At 40.7% G+C, this 24868-nt stretch overlaps 1 protein-coding gene across 2 annotated transcripts in view; it reads right to left on the bottom strand.

Moving 5' to 3' along the window:
• Positions 1-900: 900 nt before the first annotated feature.
• LOC141103045 (monocarboxylate transporter 2-like) overlaps positions 901-24868 on the bottom strand; it is a 112959-nt gene continuing 88991 nt past the window's right edge. For both annotated transcript variants that reach the window (XM_073592201.1, XM_073592202.1), the window contains 3 exons: positions 18684-18827; positions 10141-10974; positions 901-7878 (listed from right to left, as the gene is read on the bottom strand). In XM_073592201.1, coding sequence (XP_073448302.1) covers positions 7571-7878; positions 10141-10974; positions 18684-18827 — 1286 coding nt within the window. In that variant the 3' untranslated portion in view covers positions 901-7570. The remainder of the gene's footprint in view (positions 7879-10140; positions 10975-18683; positions 18828-24868) is intronic.

Below are 24868 nucleotides of genomic sequence, written 5' to 3'. Positions count from 1 at the left end.
TGTGCGTCGGTTTTGTGTACACATGATCGGAATTTCCGACAACAGATTTTGTTGTTGGAAAACTTTATAGCAAGCTCTCAAACTTTGTGTGTCGGAAAATCCGATGGAAAATGTGTGATGGAGCCCACACACGGTCGGAATTTCCGACAACAAGGTCCTATCACACATTTTCCGTCGGAAAATCCTATCGTGTGTACAGGGCATAAGCCTACTAGGGGGTAAAATGCATCGGAGGGACTTCTCCTGCAGGTGGAGAGCAGAAATGAAGCCATCCTACATTACTAGGTTTCATTTTGGCGTCCCAAGTGCAAGCGGTTGCCATTTTCCTGTAACAGATATTTTTAATTCTCACAGTACAGCTCCTGAAAAGGCCTTCATCTGCTTTTCTCTCCAAAAGGATGGTGCCATCTTTGCTCAGCTATTATACAAGGCCAAAATCTACTTCCTAGATTAAGATGCTGGCTCAGAGATAACACAATCATTTAAATCCAAGTGCCTGTAGCAGACTGATTACATCATCTCAGCCTAGGCAAAGTCAAGGACTGCTTTCTAATTATAAAAGGAATGTAAATTGTATATTGTACCATTTTAGGAATGTATTCATGGAGACTTGTTACTGAAAGGACCCAACTTCCATGGCCATTCCCATCTTCAGCCCTTTTGATAATTAAAAGTAAAATTCCTACATAATATAGAATTCCGCTCTTCATTCTACCACTCACTAAGTGCCTTTGGTATTCACATATGTTTTCTGGAGAAACAGTTCACTGATGACATTATCCTTCACCTAATAGCAAGAAATAAATATTTCCGTTCCATTAGTTACTGCTTTAGAATGTCTCAAGCCAAGGGATAGCAACATAAAATGTAACTTTAGTAATGAAAATGTAAATAGTCTCCTGCTGAGCAATTCATCTTTTATTTTACAGCTTTATTTGCTTACAACATATACACAACAAAGAGGTAGATTTTGCACTTTTGTACTGTTTGGAGGGAAACCAGTATAAATTATACATTATAAAGAATAAGGCTGGCCATAGATAGTGAATAGAGGAATCCTCCCTGCTGTGTTATTGTATTTTGACAGTGAGGACTCCTTTGCTGTCAAAATAAACCGATCAGCGCTACAATCAAATTGTTGAAGCTGCTGATCAGATGAAACTTTATCAACAGCCTGTTCGAACAAAGTAAATCTTAGAGCAACTTTTGTCCAGAAGCAGCGTCCCTGCTGAACTGGCTGAATTTTGGTTAATCTATGGATAGCCTAAAATGTGGCTGCTCAACCTTTGGCCCTCCAGCTGTTGAGGCTCTACAAGTCCCAGGAGGCATTGCAAGCTGTTGACAGTTACAAGCATTACTCCTAAAGGTAGAGGCATATTGATACTTGAAGTTCTGCAACAGCTGGACACAGGTTGACCACCCATGGCCTCTCTCCTTGTATTGTCTGAACTTCATGATTTCCTGCACACTGCACATCACATCTGAAAACTTAAAGATGAGTCCCAGGTATTGGATATTTTTACATTGTTACATTGGTCCATATACCATACCTGTAGCATCCCGTGAAAACTGAAAATCACTGTAGGTGGCACTGCTTGTCTAGTGATCTCCATGAGCTTCCACATCCCATCTAAACAACTGTCCCGCTGCACAGAAGGTTGACCGCTTAGTACAGGCGAGAATGCTTTGCACTTTTTCAATTAATGCAAAGTGTTCTCTGCTTGGACAAGGTGGAGATTGTGATGTCCCTGTCCCAACCCTCCGCCTCATCCAGAGAATGTTTTGCATGCATTGAGAGAATGCAAAGCGTTCTCTGAATGGCTCCTGTACTGAGTGGCCAACTTCCTGTGTTTACAATACTTCAGGGCAGCCGCTCACCACAGGACCCAGAAGAAAGTGAAGATCACTAGAGTAGCAGGACATACTACGGTGATTAGCAGCTTCCACAGGGTTCATACAGGTATGGCACATACATAATTATATTCTTGACATGCTGTTTAAAATTTGCCACGACCATGAAACACAGCTGTGAGCAGCTGTATGTTAATGTTCAGGAGGGAGTGTGTCCCCCCCCCCCCCCGGGTGCACATGTGGATGAAGCCTTACAATGATCACCTAAGGCCAAGGTTTGAACAAGCCCTTGAAGTGATATTCTGTCCATTAAAGCCAAACTATCAGTAGGGGTGTCTTTACAAATGCTTTGCAAAAGCTTGCTGTACACACTGCTCTTATATAGGCCGTCACCTAAAGATGCTAAGCGGCTGGGGTCTTTGGGAATACAGAGTCAAAATGCGGACCCCCATCTGTGACCCTTCCATCTAAGTGACTGTCTTTATTATGGTGTCACCTACTCAACTAAAATAATGTAAATTTGCTGCAATTGTAAATAACATGTTTATTGCTGAGTACAGAATTTGTGAACAGAGAGTCATTCTCACTTTTCTCTTTATGCAAATTACCATAAATAATAAAAATTGCTTTTGGCTGAGGTCAGTGGTTCACGGTTACTTCTTCTAGTAAAATATTTGGTCCAACATGTACTGTATATAGAGTGATCTCTACAAACTAGTTATTAAATGATAAATTACTGCAATGAACACTGAAAGGGGAAGAATGGAATGACACCTGAACCTAGAAGAGATTAATAATTTTGGATGAACACTCGTAGGTTGTTATCACCTGCAGGTTTCTTAAAGTGCAATTCTAGGAAAAAATTTATCAAAATTTGCCTATGATTAGTATGCCAAATAACTTTAACTTTTATATTATGCATTTTCTAAAATTGCTGATTGTCTAGATTAAAAACAGTAGTCTAAGCTAGACAATCAGCATTCTCCTGTTCTTTACTAACAACAATCTGTCTGTTTAGCTGATTGTGGCAGCTCATAGGCACTTCCTTAAACCGTTGTTGGTCTGTGTAATAAATCCAGCAGAGATCGAAATAGCCCCACCCCCATTCTGCTACAGGCTTGGAGGAGCGGCGGATTGCTGCCATAGTAATAACATTTCCAGTTATGACAAAAATAGGGAGGAGGTGGACACGTCCAGCAGCCAAACTGGGAAAAAAAAAGTTTAAAGCTTTAAGGCCACGTGGCAGGTGGACTATTTAATTTAAAAAATAATAATAATTAAAAAAGGGTAAAAATAAAGCATTTAAAAAAAAATACAGATGTACTAATATTTTAGTTCATCATTGTTTTGGGTTGAACTATAGAAAAGCCTTTCCTTCCACTTTAAAGCCCAACTCTGGGCAACTCAAAAAATCTCTCTGGCAGTGGGGCTGCTCCTGTACTGCAAAGGATTAACTGCTCATTTAAGTCTCTAGGAGCAGTGTTAATTTAGTTGACTAAAACATTTTAGTCGACTAAAATACGGCTAAAACAACTGAGATGACTAAAATACGACTAAAACGAAAATGGCATTTTAGTCAAAAGACTAATGCCCCGTACACACGGTCGGATTTTCCGATGTAAAATGTCTGATCGGAGCGTGTTGTCGGAAATTCCGACCGTGTGTGGGCTCCATCGGACATTTTCCATCGGATTTTCCGACACACAAAGTTTGAGAGCAGGATATAAAATTTTCTGACAACAAAATCCGTTGTCGGAAATTCCGATCGTGTGTACACAAATCCGACGGACAAAGTGCCACGCATGCTCAGAATAAATAAAGAGATGAAAGCTATTGGCCACTGCCCCGTTTATAGTCCCGACGTACGTGTTTTATGTCACCGCGTTCAGAATGATCGGATTTTCCGACATCTTTGTGTGACCGTGTGTATGCAAGAAGTTTGAGCCAACATCCGTCGGAAAAAATCCTAGGATTTTGTTGTCGGAATGTCCGAACAAAGTCCGACCGTGTGTACGGGGCATAAGACTAAAACTAAATTGAAATTTGACTTCAAAGTTGATACTGGTCTGTAGTGCATGTTCATACCTCAATACCATAAACTGTAACATTAGATTTTTCACTCCAGCAGTATATAATGAGTTTGGAAATTGTAGAGAAATATTTAACTAATGCATTACAATTTATTTACACCCACTAGATTTTAGACGACTAAAATGAGTTTTAGTCGATTAAAATGTACTGGAGATTTAGTCGACTAAATACGACTAAAGCTAAAACAATTGCAGAAGACTAAAATGGGACTAAAACTAAAATGCTATTTTAGTCCTAAGACAAAGACTAAAACTAAATCGAAATTTGCTGTCAAAATTAACACTGTCTAGGAGGCATGAAAAAGCAGGTTTACTTACCTGATCCTCCACTCCTCTGCATTGTTAGATTGGCCCCTGCAGCACCTTCTCCCCCAAGCTCCAGCAGTCTAAGGTCCTAATGTCATCAAGACTAATGGCGCCAAGGCACACTCCATTGTGGAAGCATGGGAGGAGTGCCATCTGCTGGGGGACCGGAGAATCAGATACCGTATTTATCGGCATATAACACGCACTTTTTTCCCCTTAAAATCAGGGGAAAATCGCGGGTGCGTGTAATACGCCGATCCCCTGCGATCCTGAGCTGACAGATCTAAAAAATCGCCGACCGCAATTTGAAAATGGCGCCGCCGGCGCCGAAATACACTTCTCGGCCACTTTCGGCTTCACTCGACGCCGCCCGAACCTAGCCGAGTGTACTCGGCTAGGTTCGGATAACTCCGCTCACAGTCACGCCCATCCCGGGCGGGACTACGAGTGGAGCCGAAAGTGAACGAGAGCCGCCGAGGACTGGCTCTGTGTATTTCGGCGCCGGCGGCACCATTTTCCAATCGCGGTCGGCGATTTTGAAGCCCAGGATGGCAGGGGATCACTCGGGCAAGGCTGCACTGGGGCAAAGCTGCACTGGGGAAGGCTGCACTGGGGCAAGGCTGCACTGGGGCAAGGCTGCACTGACAAGGCTGCACTGAGGAAGGCTGCACTGGGGAAGGCTGCACTGGGGAAGGCTGCACTGGGGAAGGCTGCACTAACAAGGCTGCACTGGGGAAGGCTGCACTAACAAGGCTGCACTAACAAGGCTGCACTAACAAGGCTGCACTAACAAGGCTGCACTAACAAGGCTGCACTGGGGAAGGCTGCACTGACAAGGCTGCACTAACAAGGCTGCACTAACAAGGCAGCACTGACAAGGCTGCACTGACAAGGCTGCACTGACAAGGCTGCACTGGGGTAAGGTTGCACTGAGAAGGCTGCAATGATGGGCATTTAAATTTAAGTTTTTTTTCCCTTCAACTTCCCTCCTAAAAGTTTTTTTTCCTTAAAACTCCCTCCTAAACTTGGGGTGCGTGTTATACGCCAGTGCGTGTTATACGCCGATAAATACGGTAAGTAAAATAGCTTTTACTCTCCCCTAGAATAAATGAGAAGTAAATCCTTGAAGTATGGAGCAGCCCCACTACAAGGGAGATTTTTCACATTTCCTAGAGTTGGGCTTTAAATCAAAAACACCAAAGTATTAAAAACGCCAAATCAATTTTATTTTATTTTTTAATGTTAAAACACCATGTTCAGCTTTTTTTTTTAAATAAGAAATGCAGCTCTCACTATAATATTCATCTCCCTTACAGACTCACCACTCTATGATCCTTTTCCAGGTTGAGCGATGCCCGGTGTCACCCAACCCACTTTCTGTGTGCCCAAGGCGTAAAGGCATAATTTCCTGTTATCAGTTTCTGGATTGAGCTAACGATCGTTTATGCTGCGGAAGATACATTTGTTTTTAAATGTAATGGCATGTCAAGTGCATTACTTGCAATAAAGCCCAACTTAAAAGGATTTTATACTATCTGGCATCTTATCTCTTTGCTGGCATATTCCACTGAGCACTATGGTTGGAGGCAAGAGGGTTATCTTCTCCATATGATAGCTGGATGATCACCCTCGTCTACCCAACACTGAGGAGTGACTGTGGATAGAGTAGATGAGACATATGAGCCCTTTTTGACCCCCGTAATAGGTGGTCAATACTTTTTGGTAAAGGTACATCTTAACCTTTGGTGGTGGTCTATTCACAAGGTGGAGGAACCAAATTTGACGTCGATACACAATAACTTTTGCACATATAAGATTGCTGTGAAGGCATCACATTGGTGCCATATTGTAAACATACGGGCTGATTTATCTAGCGCAACACAATTTTTTATTTACTTGTTTATGTGATAATATCTCACGTCAGTGGTGCTACTAATTCACAATAATTAACTTAATTCACGTGTGCAGTTTTTTTCTTGTATCTCGTAAAGGACAACCCGTCTCCTTTATCTATTGTCAGCAGTCACATGGGCAAGTGACAGTACCATGATGTCAAGGAGAAATGGTCAAGGAATAGTTTACATGGAATATTTAACCAGCTATAAGGTAGTAAATATGAGTAAATATTATTTTTCCCTTTAAATCTTGTTTTAAACGCCCCTGAATCCCCTATGGAAATCCATCTCGGTGTGCTACAACATGACCATAAAAAGGGTCTCTCTTTTCTTTTCCATCCAGATTCTTTAATAAGTTGTGTTGAGCACTGTGTTTTTAAAATGAAAATATATTGATGATCAAAAAAATGACAACTCCTAAATAAATTAAAATCATGTATTGAATATTTAACATATGTGTTTAAAATATTTTACATTATACATAGTCACCTTTTCTATTACATAGTTCACAATGATTTTAGCAAATGTTTTTCCTATTCCTACCTGGTTCTGTTCTGGAGATATAACTCCCTTTTCATTTTTTTTTTTTTAGAATTTTCTGATTCTTCCACCAGTGGTAAGACTTCACCCAACAGAGACATACTGGCTTGTTCAGTGAGGCAAATAACAAAGTGCAAGCTTAAGTAATCCAGAGTAACCAGAGTCTTTTTGGTTACTAATTAGACTGTAGCACAATTAAAGACCTTGTTTCAGTTTAAATCAATTAAATGTATCAAAACAAAATGTGTGCAGTGCAATACAGTTATTTTTTTTGAACACACAGCCACAGTCTGAGAAGAAAATGCAATTTCCTGCTAGCATGGTGCAGAGAAGGACACTTGCTATATGTGTTGAAGCAGCGGTCTCTCAGCAGAAATATGACGTGCCCTCTGCTGAGTCACTATTGCTCTGCATTCAGCAAAGCACATGCTCCCTGCAGATTGGAGAGCCCTAGCCTTATCTCAGCATGGGAAGGGTTGTTGGAATACAGCAGAGAGACCACTGCTCCCACATAGAGAGCAAAGGCTCCTTCTTTCCAGCATGCTGACAGGAGACAGGCTTTTCTACTTAGGCTGTGGCTGCTTTGTAAAGAAAACAACTTGTTTTGATGTAACTGGGATGTAGCTGATTAAAACTGAAGGTACTTTTCATTGCAAAATGTAATCTCTCTTTGTAGAACCTTATTTAATAAACCTGATTCAGTATTTGACATATTTAATTTTGCTTAACTCTGTACTTAATATGGAGTCATTGCTTCTGGCCACGCCCGCTCGATGACGTCACACATTGGGGTGGGGCTTACATTACAGTACAAAACAGGCTGCCAGATACAGCCCTATAAGTCACACAGGCACATCAAGCCTATAGAGTGGATTTTCTAAAGTTCTTCTAACCCATGTGGCCTGATCCATTGGCTTCATCTGATTTCTCTGCTTCGCATATCGTGGTTGGGATTTCACTGCTGTTTTTTGGCTTGTCTTCAGTGGCGACTTGGTTGTAGTCAGCTTTTTTCTGTCCAACATTTTCCTTCATTTCCAACTCTTTCTTCTCTTCATTTTTTTCTGCCTTAGCCTCCTTCCTGAGCATTCGATAGTTGTAGAAGTTGCCGACCAACAGAAAGACACCAGAAAACACAATAATGGCTCCGCACTCAAAAAACATATACTTAAAATCTCCTAGGATATCTATAATGGCACCTGCAAGGGAATAAAATTGATATTCAGAATAATTATTTTTTTAAGGCATTATCTTCCTTTATATTGCACATAACTGCCTGTTTTTTTAGCTCTCTGCTCATTAGTAGTCATTGGGGTCTATTTATAAAAAAAAAATGCTGTGCATATATCTCATGCATTCACACATCTGTCAAAAATAATTGCTGTATTGTTTGTAATATATTTAGTTCCTATGATTGTCAGATCCATTTAGTGGCCATGATGCATTTTTTTTCCTGAACTACCTCAATGGGGCAAATACTGCATTACGGCCACTAGATGGAGCTAGAGAAAGAATATATAGGGAGGAGGCTAGAATGGACTTTGATGGTACCGTATGAAAACTGGAAATAACAGTCCTAAATAAAATTAATAATTTTATTACAAAAAATATATTTCATAAAATACAGAGTATGTTTAAATAGAGCAAGGATAATTGACCAACATGGCTCTATAGTCACAGAAGTGTGACATTTATAACAATAATACCATCTGTGTATTAGTTGCACTCCTTCAATCCACTAGATGGAGCTGATGATAATAGGAAGTAAACATATTACACAAATTATGGTGATTATTTGTGTCAGCAAATTTTTATAAATAGACTCCATAGAGTCACTAACATTATAACATGAGTAAAACTCAGTAAAATACAGTGTAAAACTCAGTAAAATACAGCAGTAAATACCTTTCAATGCTTGTTTATTTAATCCATAAATCAACAGTACAAAGTTAAAGGTAAAAGTAAACTCCAGGCTTGATAAAGAGCTGTTATGGCTCAAAACAGTGTCACACCAAAGGCTTTGTGCTTCATACTGCTGCTTTATGGACTAAATAAAAAAAATTGTGTAAGTCCTTAGGGCGGATCACCTTCCTAAGACTAGATTTATATGTTTCTTATAATCAGTGCTAAACGAATATGGCTCCCTGGTATGGATTTTTTTATATCCTTTTAGAACTATATCATACCTCCCAACATTTTGAGATGGGAATGAGGGACACCTACTAACAAACGTATGTAGGCATAGGATACGCCTCCTGCCACACCCCCTTAAAGGAGAATAAACCAAAAAAAAGGTTAATTAAATCCACGAAGACTTTTTTTTACCACTACTATTCCTTTATATTGTTTTTTTAAATGTACAAATGCAACAATTTAGAAATTGGATGAAAGGTTTAGCACTTGGAAAAACTTTCTGAAAGATAAAAAGTGCATTTTATATACACCTATATGGATCTGACCAAAATGAGGGACAAATGAGGGGGAAAGGGGGACAGAGGGACATTGCTCCAAATCAGGGACAGTCCCTCGAAATCAGGGACAGTTGGGAGGTATGCTATATGTGCAGTTTTCAGAAGTGGTCGGTGCCTGCACCTAAAACTTTCTGTACTAATAGTAAATGTACAGGAAATAACATGTTCCTGTGAGCAAGTACTATTATGAGAGCCAAGCATTATAGATGGGATGTATAAGTTTCAGAAGAAGGCTGCTCTGCTCTACAACTGGCCAGAGATAAATTGATAAAAAAAAAAAATCCATGGCATATGGTTGGCATTACCAGGCCTGGTGCTCACTAATGTTGAGTCCTGTTTCCCATTATTTATCTGCTTATATATTTTGCATATGGGTACCTTAATGGGTAGTCAATGGTCCCTTATCCCTTAACATAATAAAAATCAAATAAAGTGTGTGAGCAGTACTGGAGGGTATCATTAGGGGGCATGCCAGTGAAATATTAGCTTGTGCTGGCGTCAGCATAGTTCTCCCCTTTGGCTTGATTCATATCGCAAGAACTAAATGTCTGACTCATGTGGAACATACATACAAAACTTTTTTTGGACACTTATTTTTCTATACTCCCGATGAAACTCTTTAGCGAAACTCAACTTGGTTCATACTTAAGTTCATAGGAAAAAGTTAATTTAAGAAGGAATATTGTATAGCATACAGAATGACAAACTGACTACCTAGACAGAGAAGTCATCAGAGGCTTCTATTATATGCTATGGGTCATTCCTTCATCATAAAACTATGTTGGTGTACAATATTTCATAATGAGATTTTAACCATAATTGTAATAAGTTTTAATTTTATTAAATACTTTGTGTTGTTGCTTTTGGATGGCACCAGGAAAGTACCATTTTATTTTTTCTATATTTAATTCATATGGTTATATACATTATTATTATATACAGTATATCATCATTATTGCAGTATTTTTGGGTGCAAGCTTTGCAAATTACCTCCAATCGGTGGTCCTAGTAGAAGAGGAACACACTCTACAATTGTGACCAGTCCAACAGCACTTGAAAATCGCTTGGGTCCGACTAGATCCATAAGGGTTTCAAAGAGCAAGGCGCATACCATGCCAAATCCCAAGCCAAAGAACACAGAGTACGTGACAAGGCCCGCGTAGGAAGTAGCCAGAGGGCACAGAAGATGACACACACCATTAAATATCACAGAAAAGCTGAAGAAGTACTGGATTCTTGGCCTTATCCATTTGGTGTTGGCTATTATTCCAGTTAACGGCCTGGCAAACATATCAACCATGGCAAGTACGGACAAGAGAAAGGCAGCTGAATATTCATCAATACCACAATGTTTTCCATATGGAGCAAGAAACACAATGGGGGCATAAAAGGCAATGAACATTAGGACGTTTCCAATGAGGTAGATCAAGAAACCCCGGTGCTTAAAGAGAGTCAAGTCCAGACTTCTGTTAAACCGGGTTAGACAACCTTCTTTCTCCTTTTCTGAATCTGCTGTTTTTCCTTGCTCAGTTGGATCTTTGTTAACTTTTTCTGGGTCTTTCTCCTTTTTGTTATTAGTAGCCATTGGTCCAATGGGACGGAAGAGTGCACCCGCCACACAGCAGTTCAGAATCAGGGCTCCCAGGATGAAGAAGCTGCCTCTCCATCCATACTTGTCAAAAAGAAACTGATTCAGTGGAGCAAGGGTTGATAGAATAACAGGACTTCCAGCCATTGCCAAGCCATTAGCCATCGGTCGTCTTTTGTCAAAGTACTTCCCCACAACGATAACTGAGGGTTGAAGGTTCATAGAGAAGCCAAACCCTACACAAAGGAAACAAATTATTTTAGCACAGGAACAATTTCTACAAAATGTACATTTAAAAAAATTGCAAGTCATTCTTCAACAGGGGTCTCCAAACTTTTCAGTATGAGGGCCACACTGTATACTTTACAAATATTCACAGGCCAAAAAAAAAAAATCAGGGTCTACATTAGAGTTTCCCCTTACATCAGGGTTGCCATTAGAAGCCCACCTTACTTCAGGGTCCCCATCAGAGTTCCCCTTTTTATCTGACCCCCACCTTACATCAGGGTCCCCATGAGAGTCTCTTCTTACATCAGGGTCCGCATGATAGTGCCTCTTACATCAGGGTCCCCATCAGTGTCCCCATCCGAGCCCCTCTTACAGAGTTTTGGGTGCGGGTTTTGGGATTGAAGTGGAGATGGTATGCTGCTTCTGCTGGCCTTAATTCTCAATCAGTGCACAATAAAAATATGCCACTGATTCTAGATGCAGGCCAGATAAATTCTTGTAGAGGGCAAAATATGGCCCATGGGCCATAGTTTGAAGGACCAAATTCTAGCGAATGGTGGCCACCCTGAAAAGGCACTACCATCTTGCCTTCTTGCATAGGACACACAGAGTTATGATGATATCAGCCCATCTAAAGTCTGGAGGTCTGCTTTAAAAAGCAAGGTGGGCAGGATTAGAGATGTGAAGGCCCGGAAAAAAAACGGAACAATTCGGAAGAAAAAAACGTTTTTTTCCAGTTTTTTTCCTGAAGGCTTTTTTGTTTTTTTCCAAAAAATTGGAAAAAATTGAAAAAAAAAAAAAAAAATTGTGGAATATTTTATTTTAACATGATGAATAAAATATTTAAAGACAGGGTGTTCACCTTAAGTTTATAGAAGTTCCTAATTGTGATGACGGACAAAAAAGAGTAGCTGCAGAAGCAGAGACGGATACTGACAATTTCAGCTCAGAAAATGATATTGATTACATGTCCATTGAAACTTAGTCCCATTCTCTTCTTAACACTTCCCCCATCTTCAATTCTTTTTATGAGAATGGCATTTTTATTTTTATTTAATACTGTGGAGTGGAAATATGAAAAATTTTTACTTTTGGTTTTGAAAATTGTTTTGTGGAGGCTTTTTGGCTGTTCCACATAAACTAGTAAGCAGTTCAGGAGATTGTTGCTCCCTTTGTTACAAATAAATATTATAAAAAAGTAAATTCTGTTTGTGATAATTGTTTGGCTACACTATATTTTTAATATGCTAGTTGTGATAATTTTATGCCAAGTCAAATTGTCCATAGTCATATTTTATGTTCCTAAAGTAACAGAATGACTTTCAATCTTAAAAAGACAAAAAAGTGCTAATGTAGCATTTTTTTCAATTTTTGCGGAAATTTCAGCTTCTTCCCCAAAAAAACTGAAAAAAAAACGGGTTTTTTTTTCTGAGCTTCAAAATTTCTGGTAATTTTACATCTCTAGGCAGGATAGAAGGGGTCTTATTTTAAGGATAGGTGTACCTTAAGATTAGAGGATTTAAGATTGCCTAATGAGGCGTAGCATAGCTGGGATTACTATCTTAACACTGGATTCTACAAGAGACAAAAGAAGAGTTGAATGATAATTCACCCCCAAATCTAGATAGACTGAATCCTTCAGGGTAATTTTTTAACGCAATTTTTAGTAGCTAATTCCTTCTATTAAAATCACTAGTGATGAATTGCTAAGAGTGGTAATTGATCATTAATTAGATTAAAAAATACTTCTATGGTGTAAGTTTTACTAGAAGAATGTACTATCGACCAGCCACACATATTGGGGCATTGTGCAAGCATGTGCTACCTGTGTAACTTACCCGATATGGAGGCATTTGTTCTACCTGTTTAGCAATCAGTTGCTACTATAATGCCCCGTACACACGATAGGATTTTCCGATGGAAAATGTGTGATAGGACCTTGTTGTCGGAAATTCCGACCGTGTGTGGGCTCCATCACACATTTTCCATAGGAATTTCCAACACACAAAGTTTGAGAGCTTGCTATAAAATTTTCCGACAACAAAATCCGTTGTCGGAAATTCGATCGTGTGTACACAAATTCGACACACAAAGTGCCACGCATGCTCAGAATAAATTAAGAAACGAAAGCTATTGGCTACTGCCCCGTTTATAGTCCCGATGTACGTGTTTTACGTCACCGCGTTCAGAATGATCGGATTTTCCGACAACTTTGTGTGACCGTGTGTATGCAAGACAAGTTCGAGCCAACATCCGTGGGAAAAAATCCTAGGATTTTGTTGTCAGAATGTCCGATCAATGTCCGACCGTGTGTACAGGGCATTAGAGTCTAATCGTTAACCATATTAATAGCACAAACTACTAAAAATCCCCCTTGCAGATTTAGCCTTAAATTTAGCTAATTTCATATATCCAACAATCTGGAGTTGTGTACAAATGTGAATTATTAAATAAATGATTTCAAGGGCTTTACTTTATGGAACTTTTGACATTTGCAAAAAAAGTGAACACTTTTATCATTTAACACATTTTTGGAGGCACACTGGATTTTTGAAATATAACATGTTATGCAAATTTAGGTTGAATGCCAACCACTGGGTTGAATGCCAACTACCCGTTTAGGTAATAATCAATTAGAGCTCCCTATTATCCCATCATTAATTTTCCACTGACACAAATCTAATTTATTATCATCTCATTTTACTAGCATTAATTAGTATGTGATCGCATCCTACTCAGCTCTTCTCTTGCTGACTTGCCATTAAAATGATTTGAAGTCACAAACAAAATTCTTTTTTGCAAATTTAATTCCTTTTCTCACTTAAAGCTGAACTCTAGGTGAAGATAAAGGAGACAAACTAAGCTCTGTATTCAATAATAGCATAAGCACATTTATTTTTTAACCGCTTTTTACCCCCTTCCTGACCAGAGCACTTTTTGCGATTCAGCACTGCGTCGCTTTAACTGACAATTACGCGGTCGTGCGATGTTGTACCCAAACAAAATTGACGTCCTTTTTTCCCCACAAATAGAGCTTTCTTTTGGTGGTATTTGATCACCTCTGCGGTCTTTATTTTTTGCGTTCTAAACAAAAAAAGACAATTTTGAAAAAAAAAAACGCAATATTTTTTACTTTTTGCTATGATAAATATCCCCCAAAAATATATATAAAAAAAGATTTTTTTTCTCAGCTTAGGCCGATATGTATTCTTCTACATATTTTTGGTAAAAAAAAAAATTGCAATAAGCGTATATTGATTGGTTTACGCAAAAGTTATAGCGTCTACAAAATAGAGGATAGTTTTATGGCATTTTTATTATTAATTTATGTTTTACTAGTAATGGCGACAAGCTGAGATTTGTTATCAGGACTGCGACATTATGGCGGACACGTCGGACAATTTTGACACATTTTTGGGACCATTGGCATTTTTACAGCGATCAGTGCTATAAAAATGCATTGATTACTGTAAAAATGCCACTGGCAGTGAAGGGGGTTAACACTAGGGGGCAATTAATGTGTTCCCTAGTGTGTGTTCTAACTGAAGGGGGGAGGGGACTGTGTAGGGGAAGAGATAGATCACTGTTCATACTCTGTATGAACAGACGATCTGTCACTTCTCCCCTCAGAGAACCGGAAACTGTGTGTTTACACACACAGATCCCGGCTCTCCGTGTGCCCCGATCGATCGCGGGAGCCCGGCGGTGATCGTGACCGCCGGGCACTCGCATCGGCTCCGTGGGCGAGCAGGGGGGCTGCTTGCGCGCCCCTAGTGGCCACAGGGCGAAGTGACGTTACATAACGTTGTTTCGCCCAGCCGTAGCCATTCTGCCGCAGTACAACTGCGGCGGCTAGTTGGCAAGTGGTTCTTAATGTAAGCAGAGTAAGTGCCTGAATTAGACTTGGTATAAGCCTTTTGTAGTCCCTGTACAGTAGAGCTTCGACTGAGGCTGGGAAAAGCAGCACAATAAACCAGTCAAGGTACATGCTGATAGAAGGAGAGGGCAGGGTGAGAGACAGAGATATACCCATCAGTCTGCTGCTTCTCCTTTCAACTTCAATCACAGGCTGGGGGAGGAACAACACCTGGAACTTTTATTGCTGCAGCAGAGACAAGGCAGGGCTGTGCTGTGTGGCAGAGCTGTGTAAACCTCATGACTGAATGGACAGGAGTACTAATCCTCCAGGAGGTAAAACAGTTCCCTTATATATACTTCATATGTACGTTTAACCGTTTGTCAGGAGTTCACCTTTAACTGCACTAGAACACAGTCACTGGTCTGTGGTAGGATGACAGTGGTGCCAATGCACCAATCACGGTGCATTGCAAAGTTTCCTTTTTTTTTTTTTTAAACTTTCTTGAAATGTCACAAAGGGGGTTATTTACTAAAGGAAAATCCACTTTGCACTGCAAGTGCACTTGGAAGTAAAGTTGCTGTAGATCTAAGGGGGACATGCAAGGAAAATAAAAAACAGCATTTTAGCCTGCACATGATTGGATGATAAAATCAGCAGAGCTTCCACTCATTTCAAATCTACCCCTTAGATTGAAAGCGACTGCACTTCCAAGTGCACTTGCTGTGCAAAGTAGATTTGCCTTTTGTAAATAACCCCCAAAGTAACATTTTACTAGGTTCTATTGGCTGCAGTGCAATTGGAGGTGATGCATTGCGACACACTGCAAAAAGTACTGCATGTCGTAGTTTTTTCAGTGCATTCACACTTTTGAACATGGCCTAGAAAAAATACATATTAAACCCAAGATAATATTTCTGAGCTTGCAAAAAAGCTGTAAACCTTAGTGACAAAAAACTAAAAACAAATACAATAAAAACTCAATTAGATCGAACAGACAGCAGCAATCACCAATTAAAGTAGCATGTGTAACAAGCTCCAACCGAACAATAAAAAGTGCGCTATCCTTGTGCTAGGTATAGGTTAAAAAATCATATAAGAGACACAATAAAAGTGCATTAAACATATGATTAACTCATCCTAAATTGACATATCTGTGCAAATAAAGTCCATATAAAATGTGCAAACACTGAGAAAAAAAAATATATACAGGTATATATATATAAATTGGTGCAAAAAAGTGCTCAGATTTTCTAAACTTCAATAGTCTCGCTTTCTTTGCTATGAAGGAATGATGATAACGTGCACCACTGAAGAAAGAGTGCTCCCAAAAGGAATCGCCATTTGCAAAGAAAGAGGGACTATTGAAGTTAAAGAATGGCGATTCCTTTTGGGAGCACTCTTTCTTCGGTGGTCCGCGTTATCATCATTCCTTCACGGCAAAGAAAGAGTGCACCCAAAAGGAATCACCATTTCTAAACTTCAATAGTCACTCTTTCTTTGCAAATCGTGATTCCTTTTGGGAACACTCTTTCTTCGGTAGTGCACATTATCATCATTCCTTCACTGCAAAGTAAAAGGGACTATTGAAGTTTAGAAATGGTGATTCCTTTTGGGAACACTCTTTCTTTGGTGGTGCACATTATCATCATTCCTTCACGGCAAAGAAAGAGTGCACCCAAAAGGGATCACCATTACTAAACTTTAAGACCCCTTTCACACTGGGGCGCTTTGCAGGTGCTACAGCGCTAAAAATAGCTCCTGCAAAGCGCCCTGAAAGAGCCGCTCCTGTCTCTTCAGTGTGAAAGCCCCGGGGGCTTTCACACTGGAGCGGTGCGCTGGCAGGACGGTAAAAAAAGTCCTGCTAGCAGCATCTTTGGAGCGGTGAAGGAGCGGAGTGTATACCGCTCTTCCACCGCTCCTGCCCATTGAAATCAATGGGCAGCACGGCTATACCGCCAGCAAAGCGCTGCTGCAGCAGCACTTTGTGGGTGGTTTTAACCCTTTTTCGGCCGCTAGCGGGGGTTAAAAGTGCCCTGCTAGTGGTCGAATACCTCCGCAAATATGATGGTAAAGCGCCGCTAAAAATAGCTTTACCGCCGACGCCGCCCCCGGCCCAGTGTGAAAGGGGCCTTATAGTCCCTTTTTCTTTGCTTTGAAGGAATGATGATAATGTGCACCACCGAAGAAAGAGTGTTCCCAAAAGGAATCACAGTTTGCAAAGAAAGAGGGACTATGAAAGTTTAGAAATGGTGATTCCTTTTGTGAGCACTCTTTCTTCGGTAGTGCACGTTATCTTCATTCCTTCACTGCAAAGAAAAAGGGACTATTGAAGTTTAGAAAATCTGAGCACCTTTTTGCTCCTTATATATACCGTTTTTATCGGCATATAACACGCACAGGCGTATAACACGCACCTTCATTTTAGGAGGGAAGTTTCAGAAAAAAATCTCAAATTTTAAATAAAGAAGTCTGAAGCAAAATAAGGGTCAGTGCCCATCAATGCAGCCTCACCATTGCCCATCAATGCGGCTTGATCAATGCCCATCTACAAATTGCCCATCAATGCAGCTTGATCAATGCCCATATGCAGCCTCACCATTGCCATGAATGCAGCCTCACCTCAGATTACTGCTGCCTCGGAGGGGATAGGGAGGGGGGCAGGACGAGCGCCATCAGATTACATACAGCGAGAATCTCCTGTTTACTCGGCGGCCTCTTTAATACAAAGTCCTGCCTCCTGGACTGGCTTCTATGATAGATAGAACAGTGGTCCAATGCTGGCCCAGGAGACGGGACTTCCTATTAAAGAGGTCGTTGCGTAAACAGGAGATTCTCGCTGTATACAATCTGATGGCACTCGTCCTGCCCCCCTTCCCATTCCCTCCTAGGCAGCCCAAATTGCAGTATTGGCGTATAACACGCACACACTATTTGCACTCGATTTTCAGGATGAAAAAGTGCATGTTATACGCCAATAAATACAGTATATATTTTTATAATAGATTTTTTTACACATTTTATATGGACTTACTGTATACACACTTTGTATTGTTTGGTTGGAGAAAAATACATATACTGTATGCCCATGTGAAGGGGACATCCACAATTTCATTTTTTTTTTTTTTGGCCCGCCCTGCCCCATTCATGCCTAGGTTTTTAATTTGCTCCAGAAGCCTACTGGGTTATCCACATCCAAGATCCCAGGGAAGCATCTTCTTAAAGAGAGCGGCCAGAGAAATGTGGACCTGGTGATGCGCCATCAAGGGCCAGTCGCGGGAACCCAGATGAGACCTGGCTCCCAATACCATCATAGAAGAAAATGGTGGCATGGGTCCCAGCGAGTGACAGATCACAGCAGGACAACGCTGGATTCCCTGAGTGTGTGCATATGCTATTTGAGCATAACCCAGTGGACAAGGTAAGAAGCAAATAAAATGAATGATGGACAGGTGATGTTCCCCTTTAACGGGGACACGGACGGCAAAAAAAAAAATGACAGCAGTTCTAACCACTCACAATGCTATCCAAATCAGAAAAAAAACATATTCTATTTAGTTATACTTTAACACAAATAGTTGTATAGACAATATTAGCCTGACCATTAACGGCTAACCTGTATTACATAAGCAACATCATTACCCTAATGAACATATAGATCTAAGAAAAGTGCGGTATAATACCCGATTTGTTACATGTTAATGTGAAATTCTGACTAATGTCAATACAATCTCCTGTGACTCCTTTTTATAAAATGTATGTCATAAATCTGCCCATCGATTGCCCTGTCAACGCTTCAGTGACAAATCCATACGCTACAACAGATTGCATAGAGTAACCAAGGAAAGAATGGCTCATTACCTGCAAGGACTCCGACGAAGATGTAAAGCTGTAAAATGCTGGTGCTGAATGTGGCCAGGATCATGCCCACTCCGCTAAGGAGGCCCCCCGCGATGACCACAGGGCGGCTGCCATATTTATTTACCAAGATGCTGCTGATGGGACCTGGATCAATATGAGAAGAATGGATTATATACACTGCTCTTATTGGACTGTGCCAAGGTTGAAAATGCTGCTAACATGAAAACAATAAATGTGATTAATAGCAAATCACTAAAGAAAATGAAAATATAATACAAAGAACCATCATAAAATGGGTAATGAAGTGTGATAATGGTTCCAATTTATTCTGCTGTATATAATAAACTTGTGTGTTATTGTTCCTATAGCTTTTTATTTTCACCGGTCATGCTATAGTGCAGGGGTCTCCAAACTACGGCCCGGGGCCCAAATGTGGCCCAAAGCTAGAGTCAAGTTTCCCCTTCCCCCTGTACTGTCTTTCCCCAAGATAGTCAGTTGCTAGGACCGCCAGCATTCTTGCAATCAATGACATGCTTGTCCCAGCACTAAGATGGAACTTCCTTCGTCTATACCTGCTCCAGTCCAGCTGCTACATGATATGGTGATATGATAGGGAATATGATGTAAAGGGGACTCTAACATAAGGGGGATCCCAAGATAGACCATGAAGTAAGAGGGCTCTGATGGGGATCTAAAAGTAAGGAAGGCGCTGATGGGCACCCTGATGTAGGGGGTCTCTGATGAGAACCCTGATGTAAGGGAGACTCTAAAGGGGACTGTGATGTTAGAAGGGCTCTGATTGGGACCTGATATAAGGGAGGCTCTGAAGGGCACTCTGATGTAAGAAGGGCTCTGATGGGAACCTTGATGTAAGAGAGGCTCTGATGGGAACCCTGATGTAAGAGAGGCTCTGATGGGAACCCTGATGTAAGAGAGGCTCTGATGGGAACCCTGATGTAAGAGAGGCTCTGAAGGGCACTCTGATGTAAGAAGGGCTCTGATGGGAACCTTGATGTAAGAGAGGCTCTGATGGGAACCCTGATGTAAGAGAGGCTCTGATGGGAACCCTGATGTAAGAGAGGCTCTGATGGGAACCCTGATGTAAGAGAGGCTCTGAAGGGCACTCTGATGTAAGAAGGGCTCTGATGGGAACCTTGATGTAAGAGAGGCTCTGATGGGAACCCTGATGTAAGAGAGGATCTGATGGGAACCCTGATGTAAGAGAGGCTCTGATGGGAACCCTGATGTAAGAGAGGCTCTGATGGGAACCCTGATGTAAGAGAGGATCTGATGGGAACCCTGATGTAAGAGAGGCTCTGATGGGAACCTTGATGTAAGGGAGGCTCTGATGGGAACCTTGATGTAAGGGAGGCTCTGATGGGAACCCTAATGTAAGGCAGGCTCTGATGGGAACCCTGATGTAAGGGAGGCTCTGATGGGAACCCTGATGTAAGGGAGGCTCTGATGGAAACCCTGATGTAAGGGAGGCTCTGATGGGATCCCTGATGTAAGAAGGGCTATGATGGGAACCCTGATGTAAGAGAGGCTCTGATGGGAACCTTGATGTAAGGGAGGGTCTGATGGGAACCCTGATGTAAGAGAGGCTCTGATGGGAACCTTGATGTAAGAGAGGCTCTGATGGGAACCCTGATGTAAGAGAGGCTCTGATGGGAACCCTGATGTAAGGGAGGCTCTGATGGGAACCCTGATGTAAGGGAGGCTCTGATGGGAACCCTGATGTAAGGGAGGCTCTGATGGGAACCCTGATGTAAGAGAGGCTCTGAAGGGGACCTTGATGTAAGAGGGACTCTGATGAAAACCCTGATGTAAGGGGGCTCTGCTGGAGATCCTGATGTATGAGGGGCTCTGAAGGGGACCTTGATTTAAGATGGGCTCTAATGAGGGCCCTGATATAAGAAAGGTTCTGATAGGGGACCCTGAAGTAAGTGGGGACTTTGCTTTGTTTTGCTGAAGTACTTTCTCTGTTGTTCTGAATCATATCATGCAAATTCCAAAAATGATCTAAGTAAAGCATAATCATTCATATATCTATTTTTTATTAAAGTGATATTTAAGGATTTTTTTAAAAATAACAAACATGTTATACATACCTTCTCTGTGCAGTGGTTTCGCACAGAGCAGCCTCGATCCTCTGCCTCCCGGGTCCCTGGCTGGCACTTCTGGCTCCTCCCTCCTGCCAAATGCACCCAGAGCAAGTGGCAGGCAATGGGGGCACCCAAGCAGGCGTGCTCCCGAGCCGCTACTCTGCATGTCCATTCACACACAGAGTCGCTGCTCAGCCCCACCATCCCTCCCTTCTCATTGGCTCACTGGCTATGACTGACAGCAGTTGGAGGCAATGGCTCCCGCTGCTGTGTCTCAGCCAATGAAGAGAGAGAGAGACCCAGGACAGCTAAGGTTCCCATGCACATCACTGGATGGAGAGGTGACTCAGGTGAGTATTAGGGGGGACTGGAGGGCTGCTGCGCAGAGAAGGTAAAACAACTTTTAGCCTTTGGAACCACTTTATTAAAACTGATTTTTTTTCAGCCTGTGAATTGTAAGATATAATATATGGCCCACATACTGAAAAATGTGAGGACTATAGTGCACCTGTCACAATACCAAGAGGAGTTATAGCCATTAGACCTGAAATGGAAATAATTCTGTGGCCCATTATAGTATTTTCTACGTTGAATTCTGCACCTTCACTAAACATACTTTAAAGTGGTTGTAAAGCCTTACCCACTTGCCGACTGGGTCACGCCGATATACATCGGCAGAATGGCTCTCCTGTGCAAACTCATAAAAGCAGGATAGCGGGTGCCGTGGGAGCGTGCCTGCAGGTCCCGCAGACTCGATGTCCACCGGCGGCCCACGATCACGGCAAAAAGAGGCAGATCGGGGAACTGCCTATGTAAACAAAGCATTTCCCCATTCTGCCTAGTGACATGACAGGGATCTACTGCTCCCAGTGTTTGGGAGCAGTGATCTCTGTCATGTTTCAGTAAACCCATCCCCCCTACAGTTAGAACATGTTGAGGGAACACACTTAACCCCTTGATCACCCCCCAGTGTTAACCCCTTCCCTGCCAGTGTCATTTTTACATTGACCAGTACATTTTTATAGCACTGATCAATGTAATAATTTCACTGGTCCTCAAAAAGTGTAATTTGGGGTCAGATTTGTCTGCCTCAATGTCGCAGTCCCACTAGAATTCGCAGATCACCGCCATTACCAGTAAAAACAATTTTAAAAAAAGCCTAAATCGATCCAGTAGTTTGTAGACATTTGTATAACTTTTGTGCAAACCAATCAATTGACGCCTATTGAGATTTTTTTTTACCAAAAATATGTAGAAGAATATATATCGGCCTAAACTGATGAAAAATGTGTTTTTTTTATATATGTATTATAGCAGAAAGTAAAAAAAATGTTTTTGTTTTTTTCAAAATTGTCGCTCTTTTTTTGTTTATAGCGCAAAAAATAAAAACTGCAGAGGTGATCAAATACCACCAAAAGAAAGCTTTATTTGTGGGGAAAAAAAGAGGTCGATTTTGTTTGGGTACGGTGTTGAATGACTGCGCAATTGTTAGTTAAAGCGATGCAGTGCCGTATCGCAAAAAATGCTCTGGTCATTAAGGGGGTAAAACCTTCCAGGGCTGAAGTGTTTAAAGTGTTACTAAACCTAAAAATGTTTTTTACCTTAATGCATTGCTTGCATTAAGGTACATGTCCGCCGCCATGTCGCAGTCCCGTTAAAAATTCATGATCGCCGCCATTACTATTAAAAACAATAAAAAATAAAAAAAGTCCATAAATCTATCCTATAGTTTGTAGACACTATAACTTTTGCGCAAACTATTCAATATACGGTTATTGGGATTTCTTTTACCAAAGATATGTAACAGAATATATATTGGCCTAAATTGATGAAGAAATTTGATTTTTTTTTTTTAAATTATTGGATATGTTTTATAGCAGAAAGTAAAAAATAATGTTTTTTTTTTCAAAATTGTCAGCTTTTTTTGTTTATAGCGCAAAAAATAAAAAATGCAGAGGTGATCAAATAAAATAAATAAAAACTGCTGCGCCAACTCAATAAAATCGAGCAGCCAGCACTATCAATTAGACAAATTGTGTGTGAAAATCAAAAGTATAAAGTGCAGCGCTATATTCAGGTGAAAAATGCATATATATGTGCAGGTGATATTAAAAAGGTCAAAGTGTAAGTAACCTCTGTATAAAAGTATGGTGAAACCACCACTTTTATTTTATCTGTGTCAGTAACAGATCTAATCAAAAACCTGTAAACTAAATAAAATAAACTCAATATAAAAGTGCTGTTGTTCTCTGATATAACAATCCCCACGTTATATACCAAAAGAAACTTAAAATTGTACAACCTTATATTTTACTCAAAAATAGCAAAAATATCCTCATAAGAAAGTGACAGATGTCAATGGATGGAACTCAACCACTGGCCGTTGGCGGTGAGTCATGCAGGCTTTTATGATCAAGGAGGATTTAAAGTGGTGAGACACATCTCAGCCCCCATCCCAGGATCGGAGACACCTTGAACTCTACCATTTAAACGGTAAAAGCCTGCATGACTCACCGCCAACGGCCAGAGAGTCCACCGGCTCTGGTAAGGGCATTTTATGCACATTTCGTATAGTCGAATGTAAGAAGAATTTCCCTTGTTTTGAGCATGCACTTAGCAGGATGAGATCCGCATGTACGTTCTGAGATCACCCCCACATTTGAATGAACTGTGATAACCTTAGAGACTTGTTGAAATCCACTTGTATTTGTCACTCTCCCATGATGATGGTTGAGTTTCATCCATTGACATCTGTCACTTTCTTATGAGGATATTTTTGCTATTTTTGAGTAAAATATAAGGTTGTACAATTTTAAGTTTCTTTTGGTATATAACGTGGGGATTGTTATATCAGAGTACAACAACACTTTTATATTGAGTTTATTTTATTTAGTTTACAGGTTTTTGATTAGATCTGTTACTGACACAGATAAAATAAAAGTGGTGGTTTCACCATACTTTTATACAGAGGTTACTTACACTTTGACCTTTTTAATATCACCTGTAGAGGTGATCAAATGCCACCAAAAGAAAGCTCTATTTGTGGGAAAAGAGGACATCAATTTTATTTGGGTACAGCGTTGCATGACCGCGCAATTGTCAGTTAAAGCAACGCAGTGCCGAATTGCAAAAAATGGCCTGGTCAGGAAGGGGGTAAAACCTTCCGGAGCTGAAGCGGTTAAAGTGTATGTAAACTCTAAATCTATTTTTCAGTATGTTTGCCTCACTCTATACATTCTTCATGAGCAAATTTAATTTTGGGAATCTATTATTAGCTATATTAGTTTATTAGCTGAAGATCCTGCCAGTCACAGCACTTCCTGTTTCAGTCTGACAATGCTAATCCATTGCCTCACAATTAGCAGCACTGTTGTCCGCCTGTCCTGGTAGTTACCTGATAGGCAACCCAACCCAATTGCCAACTGAAGTGTGCAAAGCTGTCATGTTGCCACACTGTCAACCTAAAACAGGATGTCTTGGCAGGATCTCCAGGTAAGAAACTTTGCAACAGATTCACGAAAAAATTAAGCTGAACTCCAGGAATCCCGCTAGTTATTAAAGTGTGCTGAATTACTATGGGTTAGGCTCTATCTATTTATTTACAATTTAATTTTTACTGAGTGAAGGGTGTACTGCCACTTTTTGAAATGTGCTGACTTACTATGAGTTAAAGTGTTTGTAAACCTAGTTACACCACTTTTACCTACAGGTAAGCCTATATTTATTTATTTTATTTATTTATTTCAGGTACTTATATAGCGCCGTCAATTTACGCAGCGCTTTACATATACATTGTACATTCACATCAGTCCCTACTCTCAAGGAGCTTACAATCTAAGGTCCCTGACTCACATTCATACATACTAGGGACAATTTAGACAGGATCCAATTAACCTACCAGCATGTCTTTGGAGAGTGGGAGGAAACCGGAGTACCCGTAGGGAAACCCACGCAGGCACAAGGAGAACATGCAAACTCCAGGCAGGTAGTGTCGTGGGTGGGATTTGAACCAGCCTATAATAAGGCTTACCTGTAGGTACTGTAAATATCTCCTAAACCTGCACGGTTTAGGAGATATTT

The sequence above is a fragment of the Aquarana catesbeiana genome, linkage group LG07 (assembly GCF_042186555.1).
Source record: "Aquarana catesbeiana isolate 2022-GZ linkage group LG07, ASM4218655v1, whole genome shotgun sequence".
In the NCBI taxonomy this organism is placed as follows: Eukaryota; Metazoa; Chordata; class Amphibia; order Anura; family Ranidae; genus Aquarana; species Aquarana catesbeiana.
This window is presented reverse-complemented; position numbering and strand designations above follow the sequence as displayed.